This window comes from Halichoeres trimaculatus, unplaced genomic scaffold, assembly GCF_033239565.1.
Source record: "Halichoeres trimaculatus isolate MK-OKI-2021-1 unplaced genomic scaffold, fHalTri1.1 fHalTri1_scaffold_3, whole genome shotgun sequence".
Lineage (NCBI taxonomy): Eukaryota > Metazoa > Chordata > Actinopteri > Labriformes > Labridae > Halichoeres > Halichoeres trimaculatus.
The window spans coordinates 3176853-3204060 of record NW_027437181.1 but is presented as its reverse complement, the minus strand read 5'-3'; the positions used below and the strand labels follow the sequence as shown (position 1 = coordinate 3204060).

The window sequence follows — 27208 nt, the reverse complement described above, 5'->3', positions numbered from 1 at the left end:
GCCGCATGATGCTCCAGAGCTGCAGGTTGAACACCCTTGGGATTTTACATCCTGCCTTGATAGTTTTGGACTTAAACATTTAATTTACTTTCCTACTTTTAGCATACCTATCGTTCCACCTCCTTCAGATCACAACACAAGTTTTATGAAAGCTTGAACATCGAACTGCGACTCAGCTACAGGGCGCATGCAACACCTTCAGCTAACACCTTGAATACAGCTGAGGAGTGCAAATGACTTGAAAATGACAGCTTTAAATGCATTCAGCTGCATCTTCCTGGAGTCGCTAGCAGAGGTTTAGCAGATATAGATGCTGCTGTGACCGGGCAAACACATTCAGGAGACGTATGCTTCCAATCCGCCAGCAAGGAGCAACTGTGCAAATTGTGTTTACAGGCCACAAGCACTCGACTGCTGCTCAGTGTGTATTTAGATGCAGTTGCAACACGAAGACTGGCTGCTGATTGGAGTAAATGAAACTCCTCTGACTTTAAAAACTCCAGCTGCTCACACAGAAAAGCTGCTGCTCTGTGTGTTTGTGTGGGGGAACGGCTGAATCATGACTTAAGGAAAACAGCAGAAAATCACCGCAGAACAAACATCCTAATACGTGCACACCGGCGTCCAGCTGGTTAATGGCTGTTTGACCTCCACTGTAATGCCCGCCGTGTGATCGCAGACGATTCTCTCCCTGTGAAGGAGTGCGAGGGTTTAGCATATCAGTGCTTCAAAGCCTCATAAAGTAGTCTAAAGTGCAGAGAGGACAAAAAAAGGGCAAACTCTCAGAGAAAAGCCATCTTCACCTGACACGTTTAAGTCTGAGAAGCCTTTAAAGCCCAATCAGGACTAAGTGTAACTCTGCCCCTGCCAATGTCAATCTCACTCTGTCACACATCACACGCTCAGGATCCCAGCGCCGCTTTCATTCAAGCGTTTGTGTGAAACTGACTGGTGTGAGGCAGAAATGAACAATTCATCCTCTGAATGCTCACTTAATTTTCTACGACCATATTACTCCAAAACACCTCATTTTGTTTCTGTGTGTAGCTTGTGTGTAACATCAACAGCACACCAACTTTCCATGCACCTGTGGCTAACCTCAAGTTTTACAGCCCTGAGAAGATAACTACATCTACAAAAAGACTCATCTGGAAGAAAATACTGATTTTAATTCTGTGTGGATGGATTCATTTCACTGACAATGAACCGGCTTAATATACATGGTTAATATGTGGTGAGACATTAGCGCCAAACAAAATATGATGGGTTCATTAATATTATCAATATATGTGAAACATTCAGGTTAACTTTCAAAAAGTATTAAAACTTTGGCAAATTAATTTAATTCACAATTTTTCTTTCAGGATGCAAAATTTTGAAATTTCAAAAAGTTTGAAATTTAGCAAGTGTGTGAAAATATAAATTTTCTTTTTCTGTTACAAATTTTTTAAATTTCATTTTTTTGTACATTTTTTAAATTTTTGAGAATGTCTATGATCATTTTTTTCATTTATTTGAAATTAATTTTTTTTTTTTTTTTTTGCAAATTTGTTAAAACAAAAAACTGAGACATCCCATGTACAATTCGGTCAAATTAAAGAAAATATATAGTTTTGTTTGTTCTGTAAATTTTGTACATTTTTGCATTTGTTTAAGATCAAAGCTTATTTAATTTTTCAAAATTTATTTTTTCTTTTTCTGAAACTATTGCAAATTTTTAAAACTTCATTTTTTTAATTATCGCCAATTTATTTAAAAAAAAAAAAAACTAAGACATCTCATGGACAATTTTCTTGAATTCAAAAAACTTCTCGTTTCATTTATTTTGTAAATTTGGTAAATTTTTGCTTTTTTTAAGATAAAAAATTTTCAATTTTTGAAATATATTTTCTTTTTTTATTTTTGCAAATGTTAAATTTCTTCTTTTTAAATTTTTGAAAATTAATTAAAAACAAAAAAATAAGACATCTAATGCACAATTTTCTTAAATTCAAAAAACTTCTTGTTTATTTAAGTATTCAGTAGATTTTAACTATGTTTACAAATTTTTTACACTTAATCATCTTTGTTGTGGAGATTATGTGGACTTTGTGGCTCCTGAATGACTTTAATCCAGGTGAGCCGAGGCAAAATGGTTCCTTTTATGGTAAAAGTTGGAGACCTCTGATTATGACTAACAGAAATGGGTTATGAGTTCAATATAAAACTACAGTATAGTATCAAACTACTAACCAGTTTTATCATTCATTTTACAATACTAAACCATACTATTCTGATATATTTTATACATCAATTTATGAAGAGAAAAATAGGCGAAACATGTAGAAATAATATATCTTCATCAATGGACAAATCAGGCTCAGCTGTTAGTCTGCTAATGAATCTGTTTTTTATGGTTGGTTTGACAGAAAGGGAACTTTACTCCACTGAAAAACAAAAGTAACTATGACTTTGCCTTTTTCTGACTGAATCCAATTTTCCTCTATGACTACGGGTTTCATCAATCAACCTTTGGAGTTCCCAGATCACTCGTAGGATGTTCTGCGCCTGCAGCGAGACCTGGTACCATAACGTTTGTAAAAGCTAACATGACCTCTCAGTATTCATGGGGAAAGTTTCCTGTTTTTTCAGCTCTCCGTCTGAAGTCGTTCTCTGTCTTCACCTGATTTCACGCTGAGTGATGCTCCACAACTGGCTGGGAGGAGTCTCTGAGGGAAAGGCTCCATTATCACCCTGCGCTGACAGTCCCTCTTTTTACTGCTGAGGTCAACGGCTGCTCATGACCAGCTTCAGCCAAGAGCAATATGGTCATCATCCAAGGCCGCTACAAGAAAGCACAGCAGGCGGCGCCGGCTGAGCAACAGCCCAGACGCTCTGTTCACCTTCATCACTCTCTGTTTTTACACAGACATGGAAGAGAATTACAGCGGCCAGTGGGGATAATCTGAGCCACCCCTGTGTCTCCGCTGAAAGAGACTCTGGAGGGGCTGCAGAGCGGTATATGACCCTAACAAAACGGCACAGCGGCTCTTTTCTTCTGTCTCTGCAGTGTTTTCCTCCTACTGTAAAAAACATGCCCACGTGTGGGCTGCACCATGTCGACAGAAAGAATACGACATCACAACGAGACGCCATGAATCCCCAGACAGATGACCTGCAGCTTGTTAATAATTATAATTATCAGAGGCCTAGATAGCCTTGGGGCCAGTATGTGATGTGTTTTTAGAAAGCTGTGAATGTATACCTGCCGATGGAGGTAGACAACAGAGCCCAGGAGACGCCAGGTTCCCCCCTGACGATCCACATGGAGCATTCGCAGGATCTGCAGGAAGCGAATCCCCCTGGAAAACAACAAAACAACAAAACAATGTTGCTGACAGCAGATGCAGACAAAATGCATTCAGGTATTTATGAAAAGGTACACAAGAGAAGCAAACGCATAAACACATCTGAATGTTCCTCCCTTAGTGAAATCAAAAACAGGCTGTAACTTTAGATTTCACATTTTACACCATAGTGCATGTGCAGCATTTTTCCATCAATGAAAACTTTTTTCATCCAAGGTGAACGGGACAATGACACACAGGAGATACCTTGGTGAATAGCACACAAACAGAAGAAAAATGACGAAACAGAAATGTGGAAAGATGCAAGAGAACAGCGAGAGAAAGATATCTGAAGGACAGGGCCGACGACACAGAGCAGGAAAACATAATAATCCATTTAGGTACAGTCCTTTCTCCTCTTAAAGACCATTAACCCATCGCTTGGTGACGTCAGGCGCAGAGTGGAAAGCTCGAGTATCATCTCGTCTTACTGTCCTACTTTGTAAATTAATTTGAAAACTACCCAAAACAAGATCTGAGCCCTTGAACATTTCGCCTCTTGTGAGTTGACGTTTACTTTCTAAAATCCTGAATATGAAAAAAAAGAAAAACACTCACACAATCAAAATAATAATAATTTTTTGTCTATGACTTGTTTGTTAGCCCACATGTTTATATGTCTATTCCCACATAGGGTTATCCAGCCAATGACACATCACTTCAGCTCTGGACTGGGGTCTGTCTTCTGTCAGCAGATGAATTGTTTGATTTCCTGCTTTGGGATTTGGACTTGTATCCCTGGTCATTAGGAACTTTACGTGCTAAGGTGGTTGTGGTAGTGAGCATGGACTGGGCGTAGTATCCTTGATGTCCCCCATCTCTTTCTAATAAAAAGCTTTTAAGCCTATTGTCATCTGCAGACGTATTGGAAACGCGGACTCTGAGCCTGGCTTTGAGCCTCCTCTCTAACAGCTCCATGGCGTCGTCCGTCAGGCAGGTGAGCCGTGTTACTGATTGGGCAAACATTTGTTTATTTTTGCTGTTAAAATCTGCTTTTTTGACTTGGTGTGTATGTGGTTTACTGTATTTCTGAAGCCAGCCCCGAGTGGCCACTTGATGAACTGCAGTTTTTCTACCCCTCAGCTTCAACTTGAGATAGTCAGAGATTGTTAGTTGGTTGAAACAGTCTGGAGACACCGATTAACAGGGTCTGTTATTCAACCACCAGAAATGGCAAAAGTACCTGGATTTCTTACCTAAGCTGAGGTAAAATATTATGTAAAAAACACGACTTGAGAAAAAGTAAAAAGTACATATCCAAATATCTACTCAAGTAAAAGTAAAAAAGTACAGGCTCTTAAATGTACCCAAAAGTACTTTTAAAGACATTAGTGGTGTAACAGGTGTGGGCAGAGAAGTGGCAGACATGCTCAGACACACGCCACATGCTTGTATGCGTGTGCACACAATATGTATAAATATATATATCATAGACTGTATAAAACATGGACGTAGTCTCCCTGATGTCACCCGTCTGTTCCTGAAACAGAAAATGAAGCAGATCGGCTGTAGCGGCCGTATTGGTAGTGGCAAGGGCTTCATGTACAGCCATAGGGCGCCTGCCGGTCACGTGACCCTGAGCTGTGCCTCTGATTGGGCGAGCTCGGCTCTGCTAAGTTACAAAAAAATCCATCCCTCGTACAGCGTGTGCTGATAGTAAAATCAGCGACTCAGACAGGAGACGTTTTTAGGGCCAGGCAGTAAATAGGTTAAATTCTGATTTGAAAACAGCTTTTTTCATTCAGTGGAATAAATACGTCTAAATTACAAAGTGCTTAAAAATTCTACTCAAGTACAGTAACAGAGTATTTGTAACTCGTTACTTGCCATCTCTGTCAACCAAAACACTAAAGTCTGCCGAATCGGCATTGATGAAGTATTCAGCTTTAAAACAACTATTTAACCTGTGCATGTGTCTCTTTTCCCAATCTCATCTGTGTTTTTTGATACTAAAGACAACTAGTTGATAAATTATCAAATGATTTTTTAACTTACAATCCTCTAAGACAGGGGCCTTCTTTTCAGACTAAGGACCCCCTAATATATATATATATATATATATATATATATATATATATATATATATATATATATATATATATATATATATATATATTCTTTCTGCATTTTCAGTTGAATTAGAATATGAAGATGTGATGAGTGAACCAGTGTGCAGTTTGAGAGAGCTGCTGTGTTGCTGAATGTGTTCATTTCTGACTAAATGATAACATCTCTAACCTCTGTGTGTCCAAAGACAATAACGTCAGTAGCAACCTCTGATGCAAAAATATGAGACAATGCTGAAGTGCTTAAATCTGCTGTTTCTTTAGTGTCCTCCTGAGGATGGCTTGGCTAAAATAAGTATTCGAAGTCACAAACACACCGAGACCAAAATAAGCAGTTTTCACAGTAGAAATACACACATTTACAGCCTAATCACTAATTTCACTTCCAGCACACACTGTATGGTGCTGAATTTTTTTTTCTACCTCGGCAGTTTAGAGGATGGTAAGATTGCGAGCTCACCCAATCAGAGGCACAGCTCAGCTCACCTGACTGACGGGCACCCTAAAAGTGTATTCGAAACCCCCCACTTCCAATATGGCTGTGATAGCCGATCTGCTTCAAAAATCCATTTCAGTAACAGACAGGTGACGTTGGCGAGACTACGTCCATTAATTACTTGAAAATATAAAATATATAATAATATAAATATAATAAATACCCTGAACTCCAAACTGAGACTTCCTAGCTTCCTAACTTTCATAGATAAATAGTCAAAGTCTGCCAGGGACTGACTTCAAACTTATTCTACGAGTCCATTTTAAAGCCAGCTCTCTTTTTCTCTGACTCCAGTAAAGATGCTCATATATTTCTACAACATTTACCAAAATCTTTTCATCTGCAAAGTATCTAAATGTCACCTTGAGTAAAGAATATGTGCAGTATTTTAAACTCTGGGGGACTCAAAAAAAATTGCCACTGTCCACTCCATAAGCACGGGTATTCATCTGCTGCTAGGCTCTCCTCATTTTCACTCTCAGGCTTTCATGGGGAAATAAAGCAGCCTTGCCTGTGACTCTACTTCAGCCTCCTCAGTGTAAGGAAGGTGTTAGGACCTGGATTGCAGTTTGCTAATTCATCTGAAAGGTGTTGAGCAGGTATCTAAGGTCAGGGCTCAGAGCGTGTCAGGTGAGCTCTTCGGTAAGACGAGGAAACATTCGAGGACCGAGCTTTGTGCAGGAGAGGATTCTTGTTTTGAAATAGTTGGCAAGGAATAAAACCAGTGTTGTCTAAAATAATGTGGTGATGTGGTGCTGCCTACCCAAACCATAAAAACAGGCAGTAACACCCCCACACACTCTCTGTGATGGTGTTACACACTCTGTGTTTCTCACCTTACAGCAGAGGTGGCGAAGACCTGACCTTTGGAGCCCACTGACAGCACGATGATTGAGGCAACAACCACGATCAGATCTGTACAAACACACACAGGAAGAAAACACATCACGCAGATGTTCACTTTAAGGATATGAAGCAGAGAAAGCTGCTTCTCGTTACCAGCTTGGAAACGTCAAAATAAATAGTGCAGATATTAAAAAGTGGGAGGCTGCTGCTTTATTTGGATATTAACGCTGGTTTTCATCTCTTTTTCTATTGAGGTTAGAAGGTTTCCAAATATTATTGAATGCAAATATTAATTCCTGCATATTCAGAAGAAAAAAACAGAAATCTAACAGAGGAATCCAGTCTTAACAATGATTAGCTAAAGGTAGAAAAACACGGCAGTGACGGTTTAATTTCATGCTGAATTTGTCTGAGATTTTTCATTTCGGGGTGAAGCTCAGGATATATCACAGATATTGTTTAAATAATGTGAGTGGGTGGAGAGAAGAGGTCTGTTTGTCTGCGTGCATACAGAAATTCAGCGTGTGTGTGTGTGTGTGTGTGAGTGTGCCCACCTATTATAGAAATTGGCTTCCTGGCAAAGCGCAGCCGACCCCAGAAGCCAACATATTTACTGCGGCAGCCTGCTGACCAGAGGCGGACAAGGTACTCCACGCCAAAAAACACCACGAGGAAGATCTCCTGTTAGAGGGAAGAGGAGCAGACAAATGAGGGAAGAAGAACAGGTGCAGAAAAAAAACAAAACAACAACCCTCAGATGCTTGTGCAGATTTTTTTTTACAGCGATAACACCCAAACATCTGCTCAGACACGAGCAAGGTCTGTGTTAAAGTGATATTGTTGAATTATAGCAGCACTACTCTCACATTTTCATAAGTGCTAAACCTGTCAGAGCAATTCATTAAGGATTATTGATTTGTTCTCATCAAGGGCTCCGTTTTTCATCGTTTAATTCATTCACATGTGAACCACCTGAAACAGTTTGAAAGTATTTGGAGTCGTCTGCCCTCTTGGCGTTTAGAATCACAGGTTTCATTTTAAATTGATTTACTGAATAATTTTCTTTTTTTTTTAACTCAAGCAATTAGTTTTAAAGTTACTAAAGTAACAAGGTTAAGTGTGATCAGCAGACCTGCCAAAGCCTGTCTGAAAGACACTGATTCACAGCTGAAGAGGTTCATTCAGGTGTTTTTGTCTCATTAACCAAGTCAATACCAGCTAGCTGAAGAAGAAAACACATTGAAACCTTCCAGTTATCAACTTCAAGGGCCAAACAAAAACTGGTGTGGAAATCCTTAAAAAGGACTAGTTTGAATGGTGATGCTAACGAAGAGACTCGTGCATTTTAACAGATAGAGTAAAAGATAAACGCTAAAACTTCACAGGAAATGTACACAAAGATAAAACTAGCTTTATGTTTAAGGATTTAACCCTTTATGACCTAACATACCAAGTCTGGCTGAGCATATATTTACATTTTTACATGCTATAGTGTCACTTCTTGCATAAAACTTTTGCCATACATCAGTACAACTCATATATCCACATTTTGACAAAATGTATAGACTTTTGTCCAGACTCACTGAATGAATTGCTAAAAAGTCCAATAAACCATAAAAATTAAATTTTTTTTACTTAGTTTCCATAAATGTCATGATGATGTGAACAGCTGTGGTCTAGATCATAATATTTTTGTTGTTATGCTTTATACTGGATTATACAGCACTGTGAAACATGTTAAACATGTTAAAAACACAATATAAAAAGCTTAAACCCCCCCCCAAACAAAGTAGGCAACCTTTTCCATGACTTGTGCCACTTAAAAACACACCCATGCCCAAAGTACCAAGATTTACTTCTTTAAAAAATCATTGACGGTTGATAGAAAAAACTCTTTGAATGGTTTTCCATGATTAGTTATGCAGTGAGAAATACTACAACTTCCTTCGCTTGCCTGGTTTTTAACAAAACAGAAAGTTTTGAATGTGTTGTTTTGTTTCACAAACTTTGCTAACGCTGTTTTGTCACTAAATAAATGTGATTGCGAGCTAGCAGAGTGACGTCCCAAGAGATTTGCGGTGACGCATTTACAAGACACATTTGCACACTTGTAATGTCAATTCTTTAAATGTATTATTTAAAGTTATTAGTTAATTTTTTTTACACAAGAACAGTTATGCTGTGCTCAGTTTCTTGTTAAATTTTAAATAGACTACAGAACAATAGTTTTATTTTCTGTTTTATTTATTTATTTTGTCCTCTGTCTCATTGTAATTACTCTCTCCGTGCCAACATAAATAGCCTCGTGTGCCAGCTCTGGCACCTGTGCCCTCGGTTGCCTACCCCTGCTCTAAAAGGTTTGATAACACCCAACCAACTTAATTGGATTGTTTGAATTGGTAACACTTAAATGAATTAAGTTCTTTGAAACTGAGTTTATAAGTGGAGCACAGAATGCCAGCAGGCCCTCTGGTCCGTGCTGTGGAGCACAGACAGCTAGCCAGCCCATCAATGCTGTGGAGCATGACACAGACTTGACCCATGCACAAAACATCAGTGTTCAGTGAGGTCTTATACTCACTGCATTTTCTCTCCACCCCTTTTCTTCTACTTTTAGGTTTTGCAAAGTATTGAGTTGAAACAACCAAGAATTTTGAGCTGGATTGACACAAACGTTGATTTTGGGAACAATATAATTATGAAGTACATTCGACTTAGTCAATTGTGTTAATTAAACGTATTAACTTACTTTCAAAGGACTTCATTTAATTAGGTGTTACCAACTGAAAAAATTCAATTAAGTGGTACTTTTTTCTTTTTTCAGTGTAGTAAGTCATGAAAAACAGTCCAGACCTGAAACAAGCTGACCTCGGCAGTCATACAGTCCGGACTCAAACATTTCTATTTCATTCCAGTTACTCTGCCCTCTAGTGGGGGCAAACTTATTTACTCAATTCTAATTATTTAAATCCCATTGTGTTTGATCAAATAAAGTATTTTAACTAATTTTACTCTTTTCTTTCCAGATGTTACTTTTATTATTGTCACATTCCAGGTCTTGACGCTGCTTCCTTCCTCAAGCAATATTTCACTCTGTAAAGCAAGCTGGTGTCGTGCTAATGGGAAGCTATGCTAACACCTCTTGGTCCCAGTGTCTGTACAAAGTCTAACTAATTAACTGCTATGTGCAGCTCCATATTTATCCCATCAAACCCTCACATTTTTCATCCCTTGTGTTTTGTTTCCATTTTCACTTCTTATAACAATGACTGACAGGAGCTGTAACAGCATGTGGCTAACGCTAAACATGCGTCTCACACAATCAGAGCTTCTCAATTAAAGCTTCTCCGTTTCATTTCCACACAAGTTCCCTGCAGAACTCCTCCAGGACGGATAGATTCAAAAAATCAATTACAGCGCACAATTACACCAACATGTGGAAATAAATGAACTTGTGTGAATGAGAACGCAATTACCTCCACACGTCTCTTAATCATTGGCAAGCATTTGGAAATGAAGCTGTCTGAGAGTGAATCAATAGCCTTTCATGGGTTTTTAATGGTGACACCGTCTTTTCGCTGTGAACGATGGGAGGAACACAGCGGGGGGATTCGGGCAGAAAATGTGTAGCATGTTGTACAGCAGGAGACATTTTCAGCCTGGGTTTAACGGAGGTGTTTGTCTTCATCAGCAACAGAGATTAAAACGTCGGTGAATGGGAAACAGCGTGTTGTTGGAGATGAAAATTGGATTAATAAAACGTCAAACTGCTTTTTTGGATGGGAATACACAGGCGTTGTGTTTCATTAATTTATTCAGAGAGGATTTGTTCTTCGTGGAGGAAAAAACAAATGACCAATCCAAAATTTCAGCCCATTAACAAAACAGTAAAAGATACAAAAGCACACCACGGGGGAGAATCACAAGTTTTGGCTGAGCTTGAAAAGATTATTCTGACCTCAAACACGCTGTTGGCTCTAACGCTCAGCTGCCGACTGAGTCCAGAGCTGACTGAATGAAACTAAAGCAGAGGACGGTGTGAACGCGTCGAGGTACTCTGGAGCAATCGAAAGAGTGAAGATTGAGTTTAGATTGTATTGTCAACTACAGTTTCCACAATCATGAATCATCTGTCGCATTCGACTTTTGAGGGAGCGCTGAAGAGAAATCCTTCTTCAGAAAAATAGAAAGTTCAAGGAAAAGCAGAGTGACGTGTGAGGAAATTCCACTCATGAAGAAAAATGTGACGGGCTGGAGGAATCCACTTGGTGTTGAGGGAATGAGGCCAAGGACAGAGAAAACTAAACAAGATTACAAAAACAATCTGAAGGTAGAGTCTGCAGGGTTTCCCATAAAAAAATTAAATTTAGTACGTAGAGTGTCATCTCATGTCATGCTGCAATAAAAAGCAGGATAATTGTTCTCTCCTTGTGTTTCTACTGCCTGACCGTCTTTAACACCTGGATTCACACGTCCTGACTTATCTTTCACACATGCACCTTTTAGACTGTTAGTGTGAAATCTGCTGTTTCACCTCTTGTCTTTGTGAGGAAAAGAGTCCTGGATTAGTCAAACATTAAGGTGTCTTTTCTGGGTCACTGTCCCTTCGATGTGATAAGTAAAGGTCCAGGTCTCACCAGGTATCAGGTGTTTTGTCACTAGCTGGGTAACTTCCATCAACAGCACATCTATCCCATGGGGTTCCTCAGGGTTCAGTTCTGGGTCCTGCTTCCTTTTTTTCATTCACATGCTCTCCCTTGGTGGTTCCATTCATTATTATGTCAGTTATCATGGCTGATGACAGATGACACGCAACTTCACAACACATTTAACCCCGAAAAAGCCTGACCCATCAAAAAGTTGCCAGAACATTCTTTCTTTCTTTTTTAAAACGAAGATGTTTATCAACCCTTTTAACAAAATCCACAAAAATATTGCATCATGTTTATCAACCCTTTTAACAAAATCCAATGCTTTAAGAAAAATGTAAATAAATGTGTATTCTTTTAAAGCAAGAAATACTTATTTTAAATAAATTTAAGAACAATTCCTATTATTCTTACTGCATCTTCTCTAAAATTAGAAAATATTTTCCTAAAAAAAAAAAAGGTGAGATACTTTTTTTTTTTTTCAAACATTAACATGCATCATGTTGATGAAACAGAGGTATTTGAAACTCATACATCCAATAAAATTTGTTTGGCACTATATAGGGATGGGTACCTTTCACATTTGAAACAATACAGAACCAGTACCCCGTACCTGGCAATTGGTACTGGTACTCAATGGTACCAAATTTTGGTACTGTTTTGTGTTTTTGTGGTAAAAAAAAAAATCAATTTCTTTAAAAACAAAATATATGTTATTTTTCAATTTAACATATTTGTTCTTCAGTGTATAAACGTGCAATGCTGTGTTCATGTCCAGCATTGAAAATTACTCCTTCAGTCACAAGGATGCATTTAGGTACCTAAACATGGAACCTTTTGATTTTTTCGTGAAACGATACTTTTAACAGAATTTGGTCAGTACCCATAAAAGCACTTAACTTGGAATCTATCCCTAGCACTATAGGCTTTAAAGGTAGAGTCTACAGGACTTTCCTAAAGAAAAACAATCCTGCTCAATCGTCTCCTCTCGGCCTCTATACATCTGTGTCAGTGTCTGTGTCTGCCTCAACCCCCTCCTCTGCCTGGATGTTGGTATTTTGGTTGTTTGGGGATGTTTCTTGGTGGAGAGTAAGTGCATTTAAATCAGCCGATCATAGTGTGCCCCGTGCACAAGAGACTTAATGTTGATAATAGCGAGTGGAAGAAGCTAATCAGAGCAGCTATGATAGCCGATGTAGCACTGAGGAAGAAAAACAACCAAAGTTAAACAAAATACCAAACAGATAAATCTTTTTCCTAAACAAGGGCGAAGCTTGGTTTGACTTTCAGGAACTTGAAGAGCAGCACAGGACAAAGTGACGTAAGTTAGCTTTCTGCCAACCAGGTATGTGTCAAGTACCCATGGTTAGCTTGTACTAACATGCTAAGTCAGGTGCACGGCTCTTGAGTCTCTTCTTCGTACAAAATGCGATGCTGCTAGGTGGTTGCTGGGCTAGTGAGTGTGTTCATATCATGAAATATCATGGAGGTAGATAACTACAGCAGCTCATCAGCGAGGAGTTTGTTTTGTTTTTGTTTTTTTAGTTTTTATGTGCAAGTTAAAGTTTAATTTCTCACTTATTCTCCACTGAGGTTTACAGTTAAACTGTGGTTAGTGTTAGTATTGGAAGTTTACTGACCAAAGATTTAAGATCGCTTCAATAACGTTGGTCAGTTTGAATATATCTCATTTCATTTTGGTTTACAAAGTTAGAAAAACCTGCAGTTAATACCGGTGTCAGATTAGATCAGTATCAGTATCGACTCTCACCAAAGTCCAGGTTTCTGTCAAGAAGAAGAAGAAGTGAGTGTCTAAAGTAAGCCAAGAAAACGTGTGAAGACGCAAACACAGCAAATGGTAAATTTAGGCAAACATACCTGAGCAGAGTTAAAAATCTGTGTGTGTGGCTGCAACGTGGGAGGCAGAAAGAGTGTGTTAGTGACAGTGTAGGAGTTTAAATACCTGCAGCACACAGGGCCCAGGTGTCCTGAAATCCACTAATTAGAGAGCTGCAAAGGAAGCTCATGTTAGACACACCCCCTGGATGACTCTGGTGGAGTTAATCTCCAATCGTCTGCATTTTTGTTTAGTTTGGTTCAGTTACGTTTGCTGTTTAATTGATCGGGATCGTGCACAGCTGTTCAGCCAGAATAAGCTACATACTGTACGCTCATCTGTGGTCAGTGGGCAGGAAAATCCAGATCCAGAGTAATTATCCCTGGACCTGTTTGTGCTGTTAATCTGATTTTTCCAAATGAATAAATACACAACACATTAGGCAACATGGAGGCTTCATTATGGATATTTTTAGCGTTTAATAACTACAGTGATACATTTTTCACTTTGTCTTTTAAACACCTGGTTGGAAATGAAACGTTATGAAAGAAAAGAATGAAGAACCACGCCTGAGTCTCACCACCTCTTCATCACACATCCCTCAGCCATCCAATCCTCTCCTCTGTGCTTCCTCACCTCCATCTTACTCATTACCCGAACCACAAGGGGGACACTAAAACCAGGATACCTCATCTTGTCATCACCCCCACACTGAGTCTCACTCCCCGCGCTCCTCTACACAACATTTTTCTGCACTTCTATCTATCGATCCTCATTTGACCCTCGCTTTGTCAACCCGGCTCTCGGCTCTCATTTCGTCCCACCTTCATTCTCCACTTCCCATCACTGCTCTGCCTCCAGCCTCATTCTACATTTCCCATAAACTCATTTGCATCTTTAAATGACTTCATGGCGGTTAGAGCCTCTCGCACACACACAGCGTTCGTGAACACCTCCGACATTGTCTGCAGGTGTTAATACATCAGAGAGTGTTAAAGTGCACTTTAATGTCACATTCTTCCTGGAGCCCTTAAGTAGAAAGTTTCTGTCAAGGCAGGGGAGGGTGGTGTGTGAATGCAGAGAGATGGAGACTGAATATTTAAATCACAGTTTGTGGAATTGGTGGACAAGAGTGACTATTAAAGTGACATGTCTCTGTCATTAATATTTGATTGTATTGTGTAAATATCCCTCTATAATAAAAAGTAATAAATCATCAAGACTTTTCCATACTGGTAACGTGTTTCATGGTAGTCAATAATAATAATAATAATAATAATAATAATAATAATAATAATAATAATAATAATAATAAAATATATAAGGAAGTAAATATGATTTACCAAATTACCAGGGTTAGAAATGATTGGATCTTTTTGGGATGGGAGGAACAAAAAAATAAAATAAGATAAAAATTCTGTTGTTGTTTTTTTGCCACCCAACATTTCATTTCTTTTAATAGTCTTTTAAAGACACACTTTTATAGATGTGCTTTTACTTATTTTTAGTAAGTAAGTAATTTTTATTTTTTATTAATTTATTATTTGATTTTTTAATTTTAATTTTTTTTTCTTGGAAAGTATAATGGGCAGTATTTTAAATTCTTTGTCCTTTTTTAAAAAAAAATGTTTTAATATTGTAATGTTTTTATTTTTACGAATGTTTTCCTTCCTTTAATTTTTGGTAGGTCTTAGTCTTTTTTCCATATTTTTCCTCACATTTCTCCCTTACCTCTCTTTTACTTCTCCTTTTATATTTTGTTTACTGGTTGTTTTTATGACGTAAAACATAAAGTGTATTATTATTATTATTTTGTCAATTTTAGAGACTTTAATACCAGATTGGTCGTCATTTTAAAGGTAGGGTCTGCAGGAATTTTCATTACCTGTTAGTAAACACAACATTCAAACTGGGCTCCTCCTCTTGGGCTCAGTGCCAGCGGCAGCACACACCCACAGCCTCTAACTGAAGCTTTGTGAGCACACTCACTAGCCCAGCAACCACCTGTAGCATCACGATATAAAGCACTCTGTAACTCTGTTTTGAAAAGTACTATAGAAATAAAGTTTATTATTATTACTATTTTATCAATTTGAGAAAGTTAGATATTAAATTATTTGTCATTATAAAGGTAGGGTTAACAGGAATTTTAGTTACTTGTTAGCACATACAAAATTTGAAGTGGCTCCTCCTCTTTGGCTCAGTGCCAGCGGCAGCACACACCCACTGCCTCTGACTGAAGCTACGTGAACACCTTCACTAGCCCAGAAACCACCTGTAGCATCATGTTTCTCCATGGGAGAGACTTGAGAGCTGTGCTCCTGACTTAGCATGTTAGCACAGGCTAATCATGGGTACTTGACACATACCTGGTCAGCCGAAAGCTCATGTCGCTGTTTGCCCTGTGTTGCTCTCCAAGTTGCGGAAAGTCGGGCCAAGCTTCGCCCTCATTTAGGAAAAAGCTTTGTTTGGCGTTTGGTTTCATTTTTCTTTTTTTCTTCCTCTGTGCTATGTCCACTATCGTAGCTGCTCTAAATAGCTTCCACTCGCGACCATGGACACACAGAATCAAGTGCGCACTTTGTGATTGGCTGGTTAATCATTTTTACTCTCCACCAAGAAACATGCCCATACAACCAAAACATCAACATCCAGGCAGAGGAAGGGGTTGAGGCAGACACAGACACTGACACACGTGTGTAGTGGCACAGAGAAAAGATAAAAGTTGACTTTTTATTTTCTAAGGGAAATCCTGCAGACTCTATCTTTAAAGCCCATAAGTACCAAACATGTCACTCCTTTTCTAACATGCCAAAATTGTTTAAATTTTGGGGTGAGTTCTTTTTCTTGCTTCTGTTTTATTTTCCCTGGTTGTTTTGTTTTGGTTTACTTTTTTTGTATTTCTTTCTCTATTATTATTTATTTTTTGTGTTTTCATTTGTTTTTTTCCTTGTTGATTTTCTTTTTTTTTTTTTTTTCTTATTGTATTATGTTCACGCTCGAAATAAAGCATTCATTCATTCATCCATTCAGATTATATTGGACACATGAGTTTCTATCACATCAACATGATAGTTTCCTTAATGAATAAAGGATCTTCACATTTTTTCAGGAAAATCTTTGCTAATTTTAGAGAAGTTATGGTAAGAATAACACGAATTGTTCCTCATTTATTGAGAATAAGTATTTTCTGCATTAAAAGAATACACATTGATTAACATTTTTACTGAAGTAAAATAGAACTTTCTGGCAACTTTTTGATGGCTCAGGCTTTCAGGGTTTAATGTTTTTTTTCCTTTTTTTTCCTTTTTCCTTTTTTCTTTCTTTTCTTTTTTTTTTTTTAAAGAAGAATGAAATTTTAAAGGACATGTTTGCCTGCGGCTGTTTTGTTTTGAAAGTAGGGGCAGATACAATAAAAGTTTTTCTTCTTTCTGCTCCTTTTCATTCAGTTTTGGGATCTTCTATTTTTTTCTTGTATCGATTATTATTCATAATAAGAACAAAATAAATAAATAAATAAATTAATTAATAATAAGATAAATAGAATAAATAATAATGTGTTGTAAAGATGTGTGCCATCTGCATAGCCATGATACCTAACATTATTATGAATGGAACTACAAAGGAGGAGCATGTGAATGGAAAAAGGGAGCAGGACCCAGAACTGAACCCTGAGGAACCCCATGGGATGGATGTGCTGTTGATGGAAGTTACCCAGCTAGTAACAAAACACCTGATACCAGGTAAGACCTGAAACATTTTCAAAGCCTTTTTGCTTATCACACTTTGGATGGTCGGTCAGTAGAAACACAAGGAGAGAGAAATTATTCTGCTTTTTACTGCAGCATGACATGAGATGACACTCTACTTGCTAAAAGTTCAAAGGATCCGAAACGCTCAGACCTCAAGAGAACCAGGATCCTTTGGGCAAAGCGCCGAGCCTCTGGCCCAGCACACCACCACTCCAAACCCTGTCCGCCACTGCTGCATCTCAGAGCAGGAGAAGCGAGTGGTCTGTGTTAACCTTGAATGTGCAGGAAGAAAAGAAAGACAACAAAGAAGCTGTTTCTGTGATGGAGGAGGAGGGAATGAAAGAGGAGCAGGGTCAGAGCAAATCTCTAAAGCAGCGAGCACAAAGTACAAAACAGGCCCTTTGGGAACGAAGGCTGCGGAAGATGAATGTTGGAGATTTTTGAGGGTTTAGAAGCATAGCAAATATTAATTATTCATTATCTGTGAGGAGAAGAATAAGGAGATTAAATATCCATGGGGGGTGGGCTCGGAGATGGGGCGCAAATTATATATTTGAAAATATTTGTGTGTTTATTCATGTTTTAATCACATGTCTGACTCATACGGGTGAATTTGAGGCCTTAAATCTACACGAATCCAATAATGAACTCGTAGGATTTGCCATTCTGCTCTGCCAGCTCCTGACACACCACCACCGTGGCATCCTATTATCCTTGACCAAGGTGAACCAGTCACATGCAGCACGCTTCAATCCTCCTCTATCAGAAACCCTCAGGTCCTTTTCATCCTTTTTCTGCTGGTTTCACTTTTATTTGAGCTTGAGTGACTCACCCAGCACCCAAAGAGTTCCTGCACTCAGCAGCCGATGTCTTGGGGTTAAGTTTATCCCATTTACTATTGATTTCAAAGGAGAAGTCTTCGACCTCTAAGGCCAGCGGGGCAGCCTGAAAAAGTTTGCAGAAAAAAAGTCTTTGTTCCTCGGCTAAAGAGTCCCTAAATTGTTTTTTTGTGAGGCAGCGGGTAAGTCAATAAACTGATGAAATTGCTTTTCAAGTAACAGAAACCGTGGAGTGATATTTGTTGTATTAGCAGATTGCTCAGAATCACAACGCTGACTGTCTCAGAACGTAATCAATCAAAAAACATATAGAAACGAGGTTAACATCTTTGTTTACTCCTCGATTGATTCAGCGCTTTATTAAACACGCTTACTCAGTGAACAGCAGGTGCCATCCGAAGGAACAGCACAATGACTCAACGTCTATTTGCTGCATTGTTTTATGAGCATCATCATTTATTTAAATGAGTTGTCCGACATAGGACGGGAACAAAACTCCTCCTGTAACTACTTCATATATCAGAATCAGGCCTGCGTGCAGATGTGAGCCAACAACAGAGAGGAACAGAGAGAAACTGAGCAGATGGTGAGAGTCAAAGGAGAAGATGGGATCAGGAGAAAAGGCTGCGGGCTGTATCAACAAACACAAACAGAGCTGTTATTAAAAAAACAAGGTGGATCCTGCTCTCCAGATTCACTCTCTTTCAAATCTCCATCGCTGGACTCGTATCTGTCAGACACATGTGGGTCACGGGCCGCTGATCAGCATCATTAGAGACACACTGCGCTGGTGTTTTCTGTAAACAAACACTGTGATCATTTCATGGTTTAAGGCTGCGTTCTTTATCTTCCCTCACAAGATACTGATAACGAGTGTGTAATTACGAGGAGAGTTAGGGATTCAGATGCTATGACCACTTTTCTTTGATAAAGTGTGTTTGGAGAGAACAAGGAACTTAACATGCAGGGAAACAAGTCGTATTCTCTGCAAACGTGCAAAACTAATCTGAGACGTATCGGATTTGGTGTCAAAGCAAATTTTCTCTCCTTGTTAAAACTCTCTCTCATTGTTGCTCCGATCAATGTCTGAATTCATTTCTCTCCGTCTTTGTGTTTGATGCCTCATGAGATCAGGGGGAGCAAATTCATCAAAATTGAAAATATCACAGAGATCTTCATCTGTTTGCTGGATTCAACGTTTGAGACACTTCTTGTTAGACAAACTGAAAACTCGGTGTATCAGGGCCTGGACGCGCAGTCAGTCATTAAACAAACAGGACCATTAGACCTGATTAAGTCTTCAATGTGATGAGTCATCAGATAAATCGCAAATAACTGCCAATTCAATCCTTCCCATCAAAGATGACCTTAAAACACAAACTATGGCACTTCAGGGCTGCAACGACGAATCAATAAAAGTCGATTAATAAAAAAAGTCAACAGCGTTTTTTCCATAATCGGTGCTCTGTGCTGCATCATTACTGTATTAGTTTCTCTTCAGTTTCTTTGTCTTCTTCCTTTTTGTCCGATTATATAGCGGTTAGCAACTATCTAAGGTGCATTACTGCCACCTGCTGGACTGGAGTGTAGATTATCTGGGCTGTGGGGCTGTATGGGTTACATGTAAACAGATCAGCTTAGCGAAGGAGCGGCTGAGTAGGTGAGGGAAACGAGTAAATACGGGAATAATGGCAGAGCCAGAGAAGCCGTTCGTCCAGAAACTTCAAGAGTTTGGGAGTATCTCTTAATTCCCGAGGGAAAATTCAGGAGGAGTCACAGCATCAATCAAGAAAACAAAAGTAAGAAAGTGTAATGAAAGTGCTAAAAGCTCCATAAGAAAATAGATGCTGACAGCTTGTCCATCATTGTCCAGTCAGCCAGCCTCCACCTCCACAGGGTCCAGGACTGAGCTTCTTCAGCAGTCTGTCCAGTCTCTGTCTCCTGGATCCTGTCTGCTCACAGCAGGTGAAGCTCTTCACATGTGGCGTTGGTGTCTGGTTTTAGCTCCGTTAGCCATGTCTGTGAATAACATGATGCTACTCTGCCTTCTGGTATTCCCTCTGTTGCTAGGTTAGTACAGCTAGCTCGTCCATTTTATTGGAGATATATCTTGCGTTCCCAATAACGATGGATGGAAGGACAGGTCCATGTCGTCACTTCTTAGCTCACACCTGAGAACCAGCACGTCATCCTCACCTCCTTCTCCTCACCTTGTGGGGAAACATCTGGCCTAGCACCAGTTAGCATTGACATGCTACAGGCCGCTAACAGCTGATTTCACATGTAAACAATGCAGCCATGGTTACATGTAGGATCTCTAGACAAACACAGGAGCAAAAGTAGTAAAAATATCACTGAAGACAAAACCAGTTTGGTGTCCATGACCAACAAATGAGCCATACGAAGAAATGATCCACTCCAAAGAATACTTCCAGTCATCATTGCATCAAAAGGGTTTCACAGGTAAGGACATTGGTGCTTGTAAGACAGCGTCCCAATCAAACATTTATCCAATTATCAAGAACTTCAAGGAGAGTGGTTCAGTTTCAGTGAAGAAGGCTTGTGGACATGAATACAGGCTCTGGTCTTTGAAACTATGTCACAAAACTGCAAATAAATTCAGAGATGCCGTCTGGACCGACTCTCATGTGGGCATTTGTTGGAGGAAAACTTTTGAACTCTGATTTAAAAATTCACAACAACAGAGCATCAGCTCAGTAGCTCTGACCTTTGAGGGAAAACAGACCCAGGACTTAAAAGAGTGCAGAGCTATTTGGTCATTGATGTCACCTTATTTAACTTTTCAAAACCTTTTCCCTGCAGACCTCAAACGGCTCCACACAAAGATGCACCGCGCAGCCACAGAGTGCACAGAGATGCAGATTGGAGCGAGGGAAGTTGATAAAAACACGTTGGATTTAATGATTTAAAGAGCTGGGAAAAACTTTTGAACATGTTCGTGAGCAAACTTGTAAGCCCCGTACCCAATCCTCACAGCATCAACTTTCCAGACTTTCTGAGCTCAGTCAGAGATCATTTCTTGTCTGCCCTGAGGCCTGTACCTCGCCTTCGGCTCCGATGACCAACCCAACAAAAAGAGATCATGCTCAGCTGTCCTGTGAAGCTGGCTGTCTGGGAAAGTCGAACGGTTTTTTCTGAGTGTGTTAAAATAAACGAGACATTTTCTTTATTTTGTATAATTAATCGACTGAAGCTGATAAGAGCTGACGAGCCTCAGCCAAAACAAAGTTCATTTGGAGAAATGAGCTGCAAGTGTGGAAGAGATCCATTTTTAAAAACACACGAAAAGTCAGAGACACCAAACACGCTCCAAATACTCCAAAAAACTCTTCAGATGAAGCTTGGAAATTAGAGTGCTGCGAGCCAAAAGGGGAGGCAAACCTTTCACTTTGGAAACAATGCTCGGTACATGACAATCGGTATCAGTACTCAACGGTACCAATTTCTGCTTCTTTTGTGTGTTTATGTGGTAATAAATATTAATTTCTTTAATAATAAAATCTCAAAGTGTTTCAGTTTAACACATTTATTTCCCAGTGTATAAACTTGCAATGCTGCGTTCATGTCCAGCATGGAAAACCGCCTACTCTTACACTCCCTGACAGTCACAAGGATGCATTTAGGTACCTAAACATGGAACATTTGATCCGATCTGAATTTGTACTTGATACTACAGATGGAGTTCAGTCAGTATCTATAAAAGTACCTAATTCAGTCCCATCCCCACACATATCCGAACTAAAACGGTCAATATTTATCTGTTTATATAACGTGTTCAAGTATGTGTTAAAGGCCCTGTGTGGAGTTTATTTGTGATACTGAAACAGTTCGATCCATGCTCTCCAACTCTTTCTCACTCTATCTAGAAAAAGCCCAACAAAATAACTTAAAAGAAAAAAAAGGTGATAATCAGTGCCTCAACTGGTTATTTCTGATGCAGCCCCTTTTATGGCAAGTAGTCTGAAAGACCTGTAGATGACACAGTCTGCAAGGTTCAGGAGTGAGCAGCAAGATCTGTCCTTCCTGAAGCAAAAGATTTCTTGGATTTATTTTGTAGTAATGTTGGACACTAGAGCTGGACTGTCTGATAGTAAAAGGACAGAAGAGCAGAAGAAAGATAAACAGGAGAGAGACAGAGCACGAGCTAAAGGTTGAAAGGGTTAAACTGACCCACAGTCAGCAGTTATTCTGCAGTGGTTTGTTCAAACTTGAGAGTCTATCAATAAAATGAAGAGTGAGGTTACGTTAGCTCTGCTTGGTGAGGTTGGAGTTGGTAGATGAGCTCTGGTAGGACAGGGCTGTGAGGAACCCTAACCTCCTGACCACCAGTAGTTCCAAATGTGAAGGGGTGGGGCTTTGGTACCTTTCTCTTTTTCATTAAGGAAAATGGCATCCATCAGTGGAAGTGCAATTTATGGGAAGAGGAAAAGTAAGTGTATAAAACTTTTTAATAAGCAAATTTTCACTTGAAATTTTGGTGGCATATTTTATATGGAACTCTTAACAACACATTTGAACATTGTCTGAATAATTTTTACTGTATTTTAGCATTGTAATATACTAGTGATATACATAATATCTGAAATATAAAAAACTTTTTTTCAAAAAAAAAAAATGTGTTCAGTATTCTCATAACCTCACAAAGATTAGGGAATCTTAAAATCTTTGTGATTGGACAATATTTTTTTCCTGGTAGTCAGGAGGCTACAAGCCCTGTTTCCACCAAGTGGTTCAGTTCAGTTTGTCTCAGTGCGGCACGCATTTTGTTACATTTCCATATTCTAATCCCAGGACAGATCCCCAGATAACCAAGATGTACCGTCCCACTTTTGGGACTCTTCTGTTGGGGTGCCAAACTGAACCGATCCAACCCCAGAAGGTGGAGCTACAACACTGCAGTCCATTGATTGGTCGAAAGAATGGTCACTTCCTGTGTGACAGTGGCTGCTGTATTCCTCCTGGTGGCTCACAGCCCTCTCTGAAACAAAGGCTGATTGTTCTTAGTTTCAAAGAGCTACATGGAAATCACAAAGAAGATGAATTTCTGGATGTCTTCTGTTATTGCTCTTTGTTCCCTTGGTCTCTTCTTCATTGGATTTTTAGCGGAGTACACTGTGTCGTGCTGCTATGGCGTCGTGCTTTATGTAACTGATGCGGCTATCTGCGTATGGCTTAGGGGGCACAGTTGGCTGTGGAAATGCAAATAGGATCAGACTCAGCTGAACCAAACTGTATGGGTTTGTTGTCATGCTTCAGAAAGCGCTACCCAACTATAAATAAATACATTACTTTGTCACATTGCATTCAGCAAGAAGTTGTTTTTAAAAAGAAAAGTAGAGTTAAAAATATGATCTGATCTCTATTAGTTTACTTCAAAATAAGGGTTAGCCTAGCCTATCTCATGGGAAACAGACTTGTTATCCAGGAAAAGCAACAGATTCACTGCCACCAACACCGAACGGATTGTCCTTGCAGAGCTCTTAAATCGAAATACCACAGCTGCCTTAAAAAAATTAGAATTACTTTGAACATAAAGTTACTGCAGAGTATCGAACGGCTACAATACTGCTCTTACAATCCACAGCTGGATCTGTGACGGTGTCTGACCCTCAGGGAGAGGCACTGAAAGGTTTGATGGCCAGCAGCCGACAACAGAAAGGGGTTTCAATATGAAGAAAACTACATTAAGAGAAAGAATGAAACATATATAAAGTGAACTAAAAGACAAAATGTAGGAAAAACATCCAGAAAAAAAGAAAGAAAGACCACAATGCCTTAAATAATAAGAGCTCCATCAGACTTTGATAATAAAACAGGCCTGACTCAGATGGTTTTTTTGGGGATGTTTACAAAGGCTTAGTAATCTCCTTACAGCAGCCCAGACTGTGTAAAATAAATAATATATAGAGTATCTGAATGCAACAACATGATGATAAAAGCTGTTTATATTTCATATTACATAAAGCAGTGAGCGTGCTGCTTTTGTATCTTTGGAGAGAAACGAGATCCGGGCTGCAGAGCTCCGCTCGGTCTCCGCTGCACAAATCTCTCAATGAATGAAAAAACAAACATAAAGGAAAAGTCTGGACTCTGACTCGCACTCCTCCCCTCAGTCAGCTCACCGTGACCTTTAAGATCAAGGATGCTGATTGGTCAGAGGGTGATGTGTACCAGCTGGTGTTATCTTTGTGTAATCCTAGCCCTCTGTGCAGTGAAAGTTACTCCTGTCAGGAGTGTGCCGACTCCCCTTTGACTGAAAACCTCTGAAATGACCTCACCAACCACCAATCCTGCAGGCCTTAAGGCTCTGAAGCCTCCCGTTCCTCCACAGCGAGACCTCCATGAGTCTGACTCTGCTCCGCTGTGCGTTACGATCCTCCAACAGGGACCGGAAACTCCCAGTGGGATGTTTGGGTTGTAATCTAAATCCTCTCATCATCTCTGATCCACTTGGACAATGATACAAATAAGAGGCAAAACAATGCTTTTACTGTTAATCCCTTTTCAATTTCATCAAATGCAACACTCACCACCCAGAAGAGCGTCTCGTAAGCCAGCTCATGGTACTCATGGATGGTGGACAAAACGCTGAGGATCAGACAGGCCAGAACGATAAGGAACCTGGAGGAGAGAAAAAAAGAAAAGGATATGATTTATTTAAATGCCGACGTCAGCTATTCCCTTTTTTGACAAATCAGGAGCAAGTCTGACCTGATTGGTCCACCAGAGCAGATACCCCCGCACTCTCTCCCCACCCACTCCCCTCTCCATCGCTGCTCTATTTTTGGCTGTAAACAGCCACATAGATCCATGCTCAAGCTTCCCATCTCGGAAGAAGACAGACTAAGTGTCTAGAGTTCATTTATCAGGAAATGTTCCAGCTACACTCAGTAAAACTGTGTATGTGTGTGCTAGTCACTTCACGGCCGACTGCTTTTCCAACTTTGGACAGTCCAACAGAGGGCTAGCCAATAGACTGGTCCTGAATCCAGGCGCATTACCAACCATCCTCCAACCATCCTGGGACCCTGGAAATGTGAGTATTTTAAATGCTGTGTGCTGTGGAGCAGATGGAAGAGCTTTTCCTCAGTGTCCCCCCTGTCTCTGTGTTAGCTTCAGGATGCTAACTTTAGCTGCAGTTAGCCTGTTGTTTTAGCCTGTAATGTTACGGTAAACGAGCTTCGCTGTTTTCTAAACATTGTGCACTCAGAGCTCGTGGCGCCGCTCTCAGTGACGTGGAAGAGCGGGGCGGTATCAGCGGTGGCTCATTTACATATGAAGGCCACGCCCACTAAATGAGAGCGTTCTGAACAGAGGGGCTATGAGAGCCTGGAAACAATGCTGCTGTGCTTGATTTATTGGCTTTTTGGACCAAAACATGTTACTACCATTTCATGAAGACATCAATGATCCAGATTAAACTGCAGAAAAGGAGCAGGATATGGGAGCTTTAATATTGCACCTTTCAGAGAGAAGAACCACAAAGTGCTTCACAGGAAAAATATAAAACTTCGATCATAACAGCAAAAGAAAAGAACAAAAACACATTAAAAATGTCAATCAATAAAAGACACAGACAGAATCATCAAACATTGATTTGTAAAGGGGGAGTCAAAGGCCTGCTTAAATAAATGTGTCTTTAAAAGCTTTTTAAGAATGATGACCACAGAGACAGCTGAACAAATATTTACAGGAACATCGTTTCACAAAGTTCGAGCCACCACTTTCTCAGTCACACAGTCTCCTTTAGTCTCTAGATGGCTTGAGGAAAAACCAGCAAGCCCTGGTCAGAAGACCTGGGCTAACAGGTCTTAGACCCGTTAATGTTAATATTTTATTAACAGAAACCTAGCATCAAGACAAGATAAGGAGTAACTTCATCTGAACACACCATGAGCAATATACTCAGGAGCCTAACCATGGAGAGCGCTGAACACAAAGACAAGAATATTGAAATGAATCCTTAAATTGACTAAAAGACGATGTAGGGAGGCTAAAACTGGCGTAAAGTGAGTCGTCCAGCTGGACTTGGTCTCAAGTCTTGCAGCGGCTTTCTGGACCAACTGAAAACGGTGGAGGGAGGACTTACTGTAAGAGTTGAATAACAATTTTCCAGATGGAATAAAACAAAGTCATGAATGATCATTTCCAGTGAGTCATCCAGTCCTTAAGGGCACTGATTGTTGTAGACTGTTATAAATACCTCGGTATATTGATTGATGACTCGTGAATTTTAGACCACATGTACTGGGTCTTGTAAAAAAAATGGAGGCTAAAGCTGGGTTTTTATTTCAAAAACAAGTTGTGTTTTTCTTTGAATGTAAAAAAGCGTCTCATTCCTGCCACCTTTTTACCTGTTGGAGATTATGGAAATGTTTTGTCCATGCATGCCTCTACACAGTGTCCCCATATGGTCCATGCTGCCTAACATGTCTCCTTAAGGTTCATCACTGTTAGCAGAGTATGCTACAGCGGCTCAGCGTCGTGAACAAAAAGTGATAACAATAATCAAGCACTAGATAAAGAAGGAAAAAGATCAACCGAGCCTCCATGCTCTCATCTTGCAGCTACCCGACAGTTACGGGTGCACGCCATTTATTAAACACGCCAACATAAACAATCATTGTTTCTTCCGCTTCTTCTTCTTCTGCCCACTTTTTTGGACCGCTACTCGTCCTACAAACTTCCACCGATTTTCACCGTTCAAACTTCAAAACGTGCGTCTCATTTAGGACAAGGGGGCTATGACTTTTCAGAAACTTTTCACAAATACTTTCAGAGATATTCAGGTTTTTCACAATTTTGGTCCCATAGAGAATGAATCGTAATTTTCAAAATTTGCTCCTTTCAGCACATTTTCCAGCCTGTTTAAAACTCTTCACATTCAGTCATACATTCAGCTACAAATTCCATTCCAACTTGAAAATATTCAGCTATCTTTTGGCTTCATTCAGTGGTTTTCATAGTCTTCCTAGTTCAGTTAGTCGCTCCAAACTCAACTCAAATAATCAAACAAAACAAAAATAGATTTCCCATGATAAACACAAAAACATAAATAACCAACAACATGTAATAATTGAGAACATCTACTCAACAAGTACAAACTGTAAACCTCTGACTCATCATTGAGAGTTGTCCTCTCAGGTTGGATGGTCCGCTTTGGCGACCTGGAGGCTCACACACAGGTACAGCTTCATCTATAAGGCATTTCTTGTTCTGCTTCCCCTGAATTTATGTGTTTTTATCATGCAGAAAAGTACCAGATAGTACTCTCTGCATTCTCAGGACCTCCTTATGCTCTCTGTCCCAAACGCTT

The 27208-nt window shown here is 39.6% G+C and overlaps 1 protein-coding gene across 2 annotated transcripts in view; it reads right to left on the bottom strand.

Moving 5' to 3' along the window:
• Positions 1-27208, bottom strand: part of kcnq1.1 (potassium voltage-gated channel, KQT-like subfamily, member 1.1) — a 108796-nt gene that overhangs the window by 62873 nt on the left and 18715 nt on the right. For both annotated transcript variants that reach the window (XM_074667029.1, XM_074667030.1), the window contains exons 2-5: positions 24423-24513; positions 7349-7475; positions 6785-6863; positions 3245-3341 (exon numbers count right to left, since the gene is read on the bottom strand). In XM_074667029.1, the coding sequence (XP_074523130.1) occupies positions 3245-3341; positions 6785-6863; positions 7349-7475; positions 24423-24513 (394 nt within the window). The remainder of the gene's footprint in view (positions 1-3244; positions 3342-6784; positions 6864-7348; positions 7476-24422; positions 24514-27208) is intronic.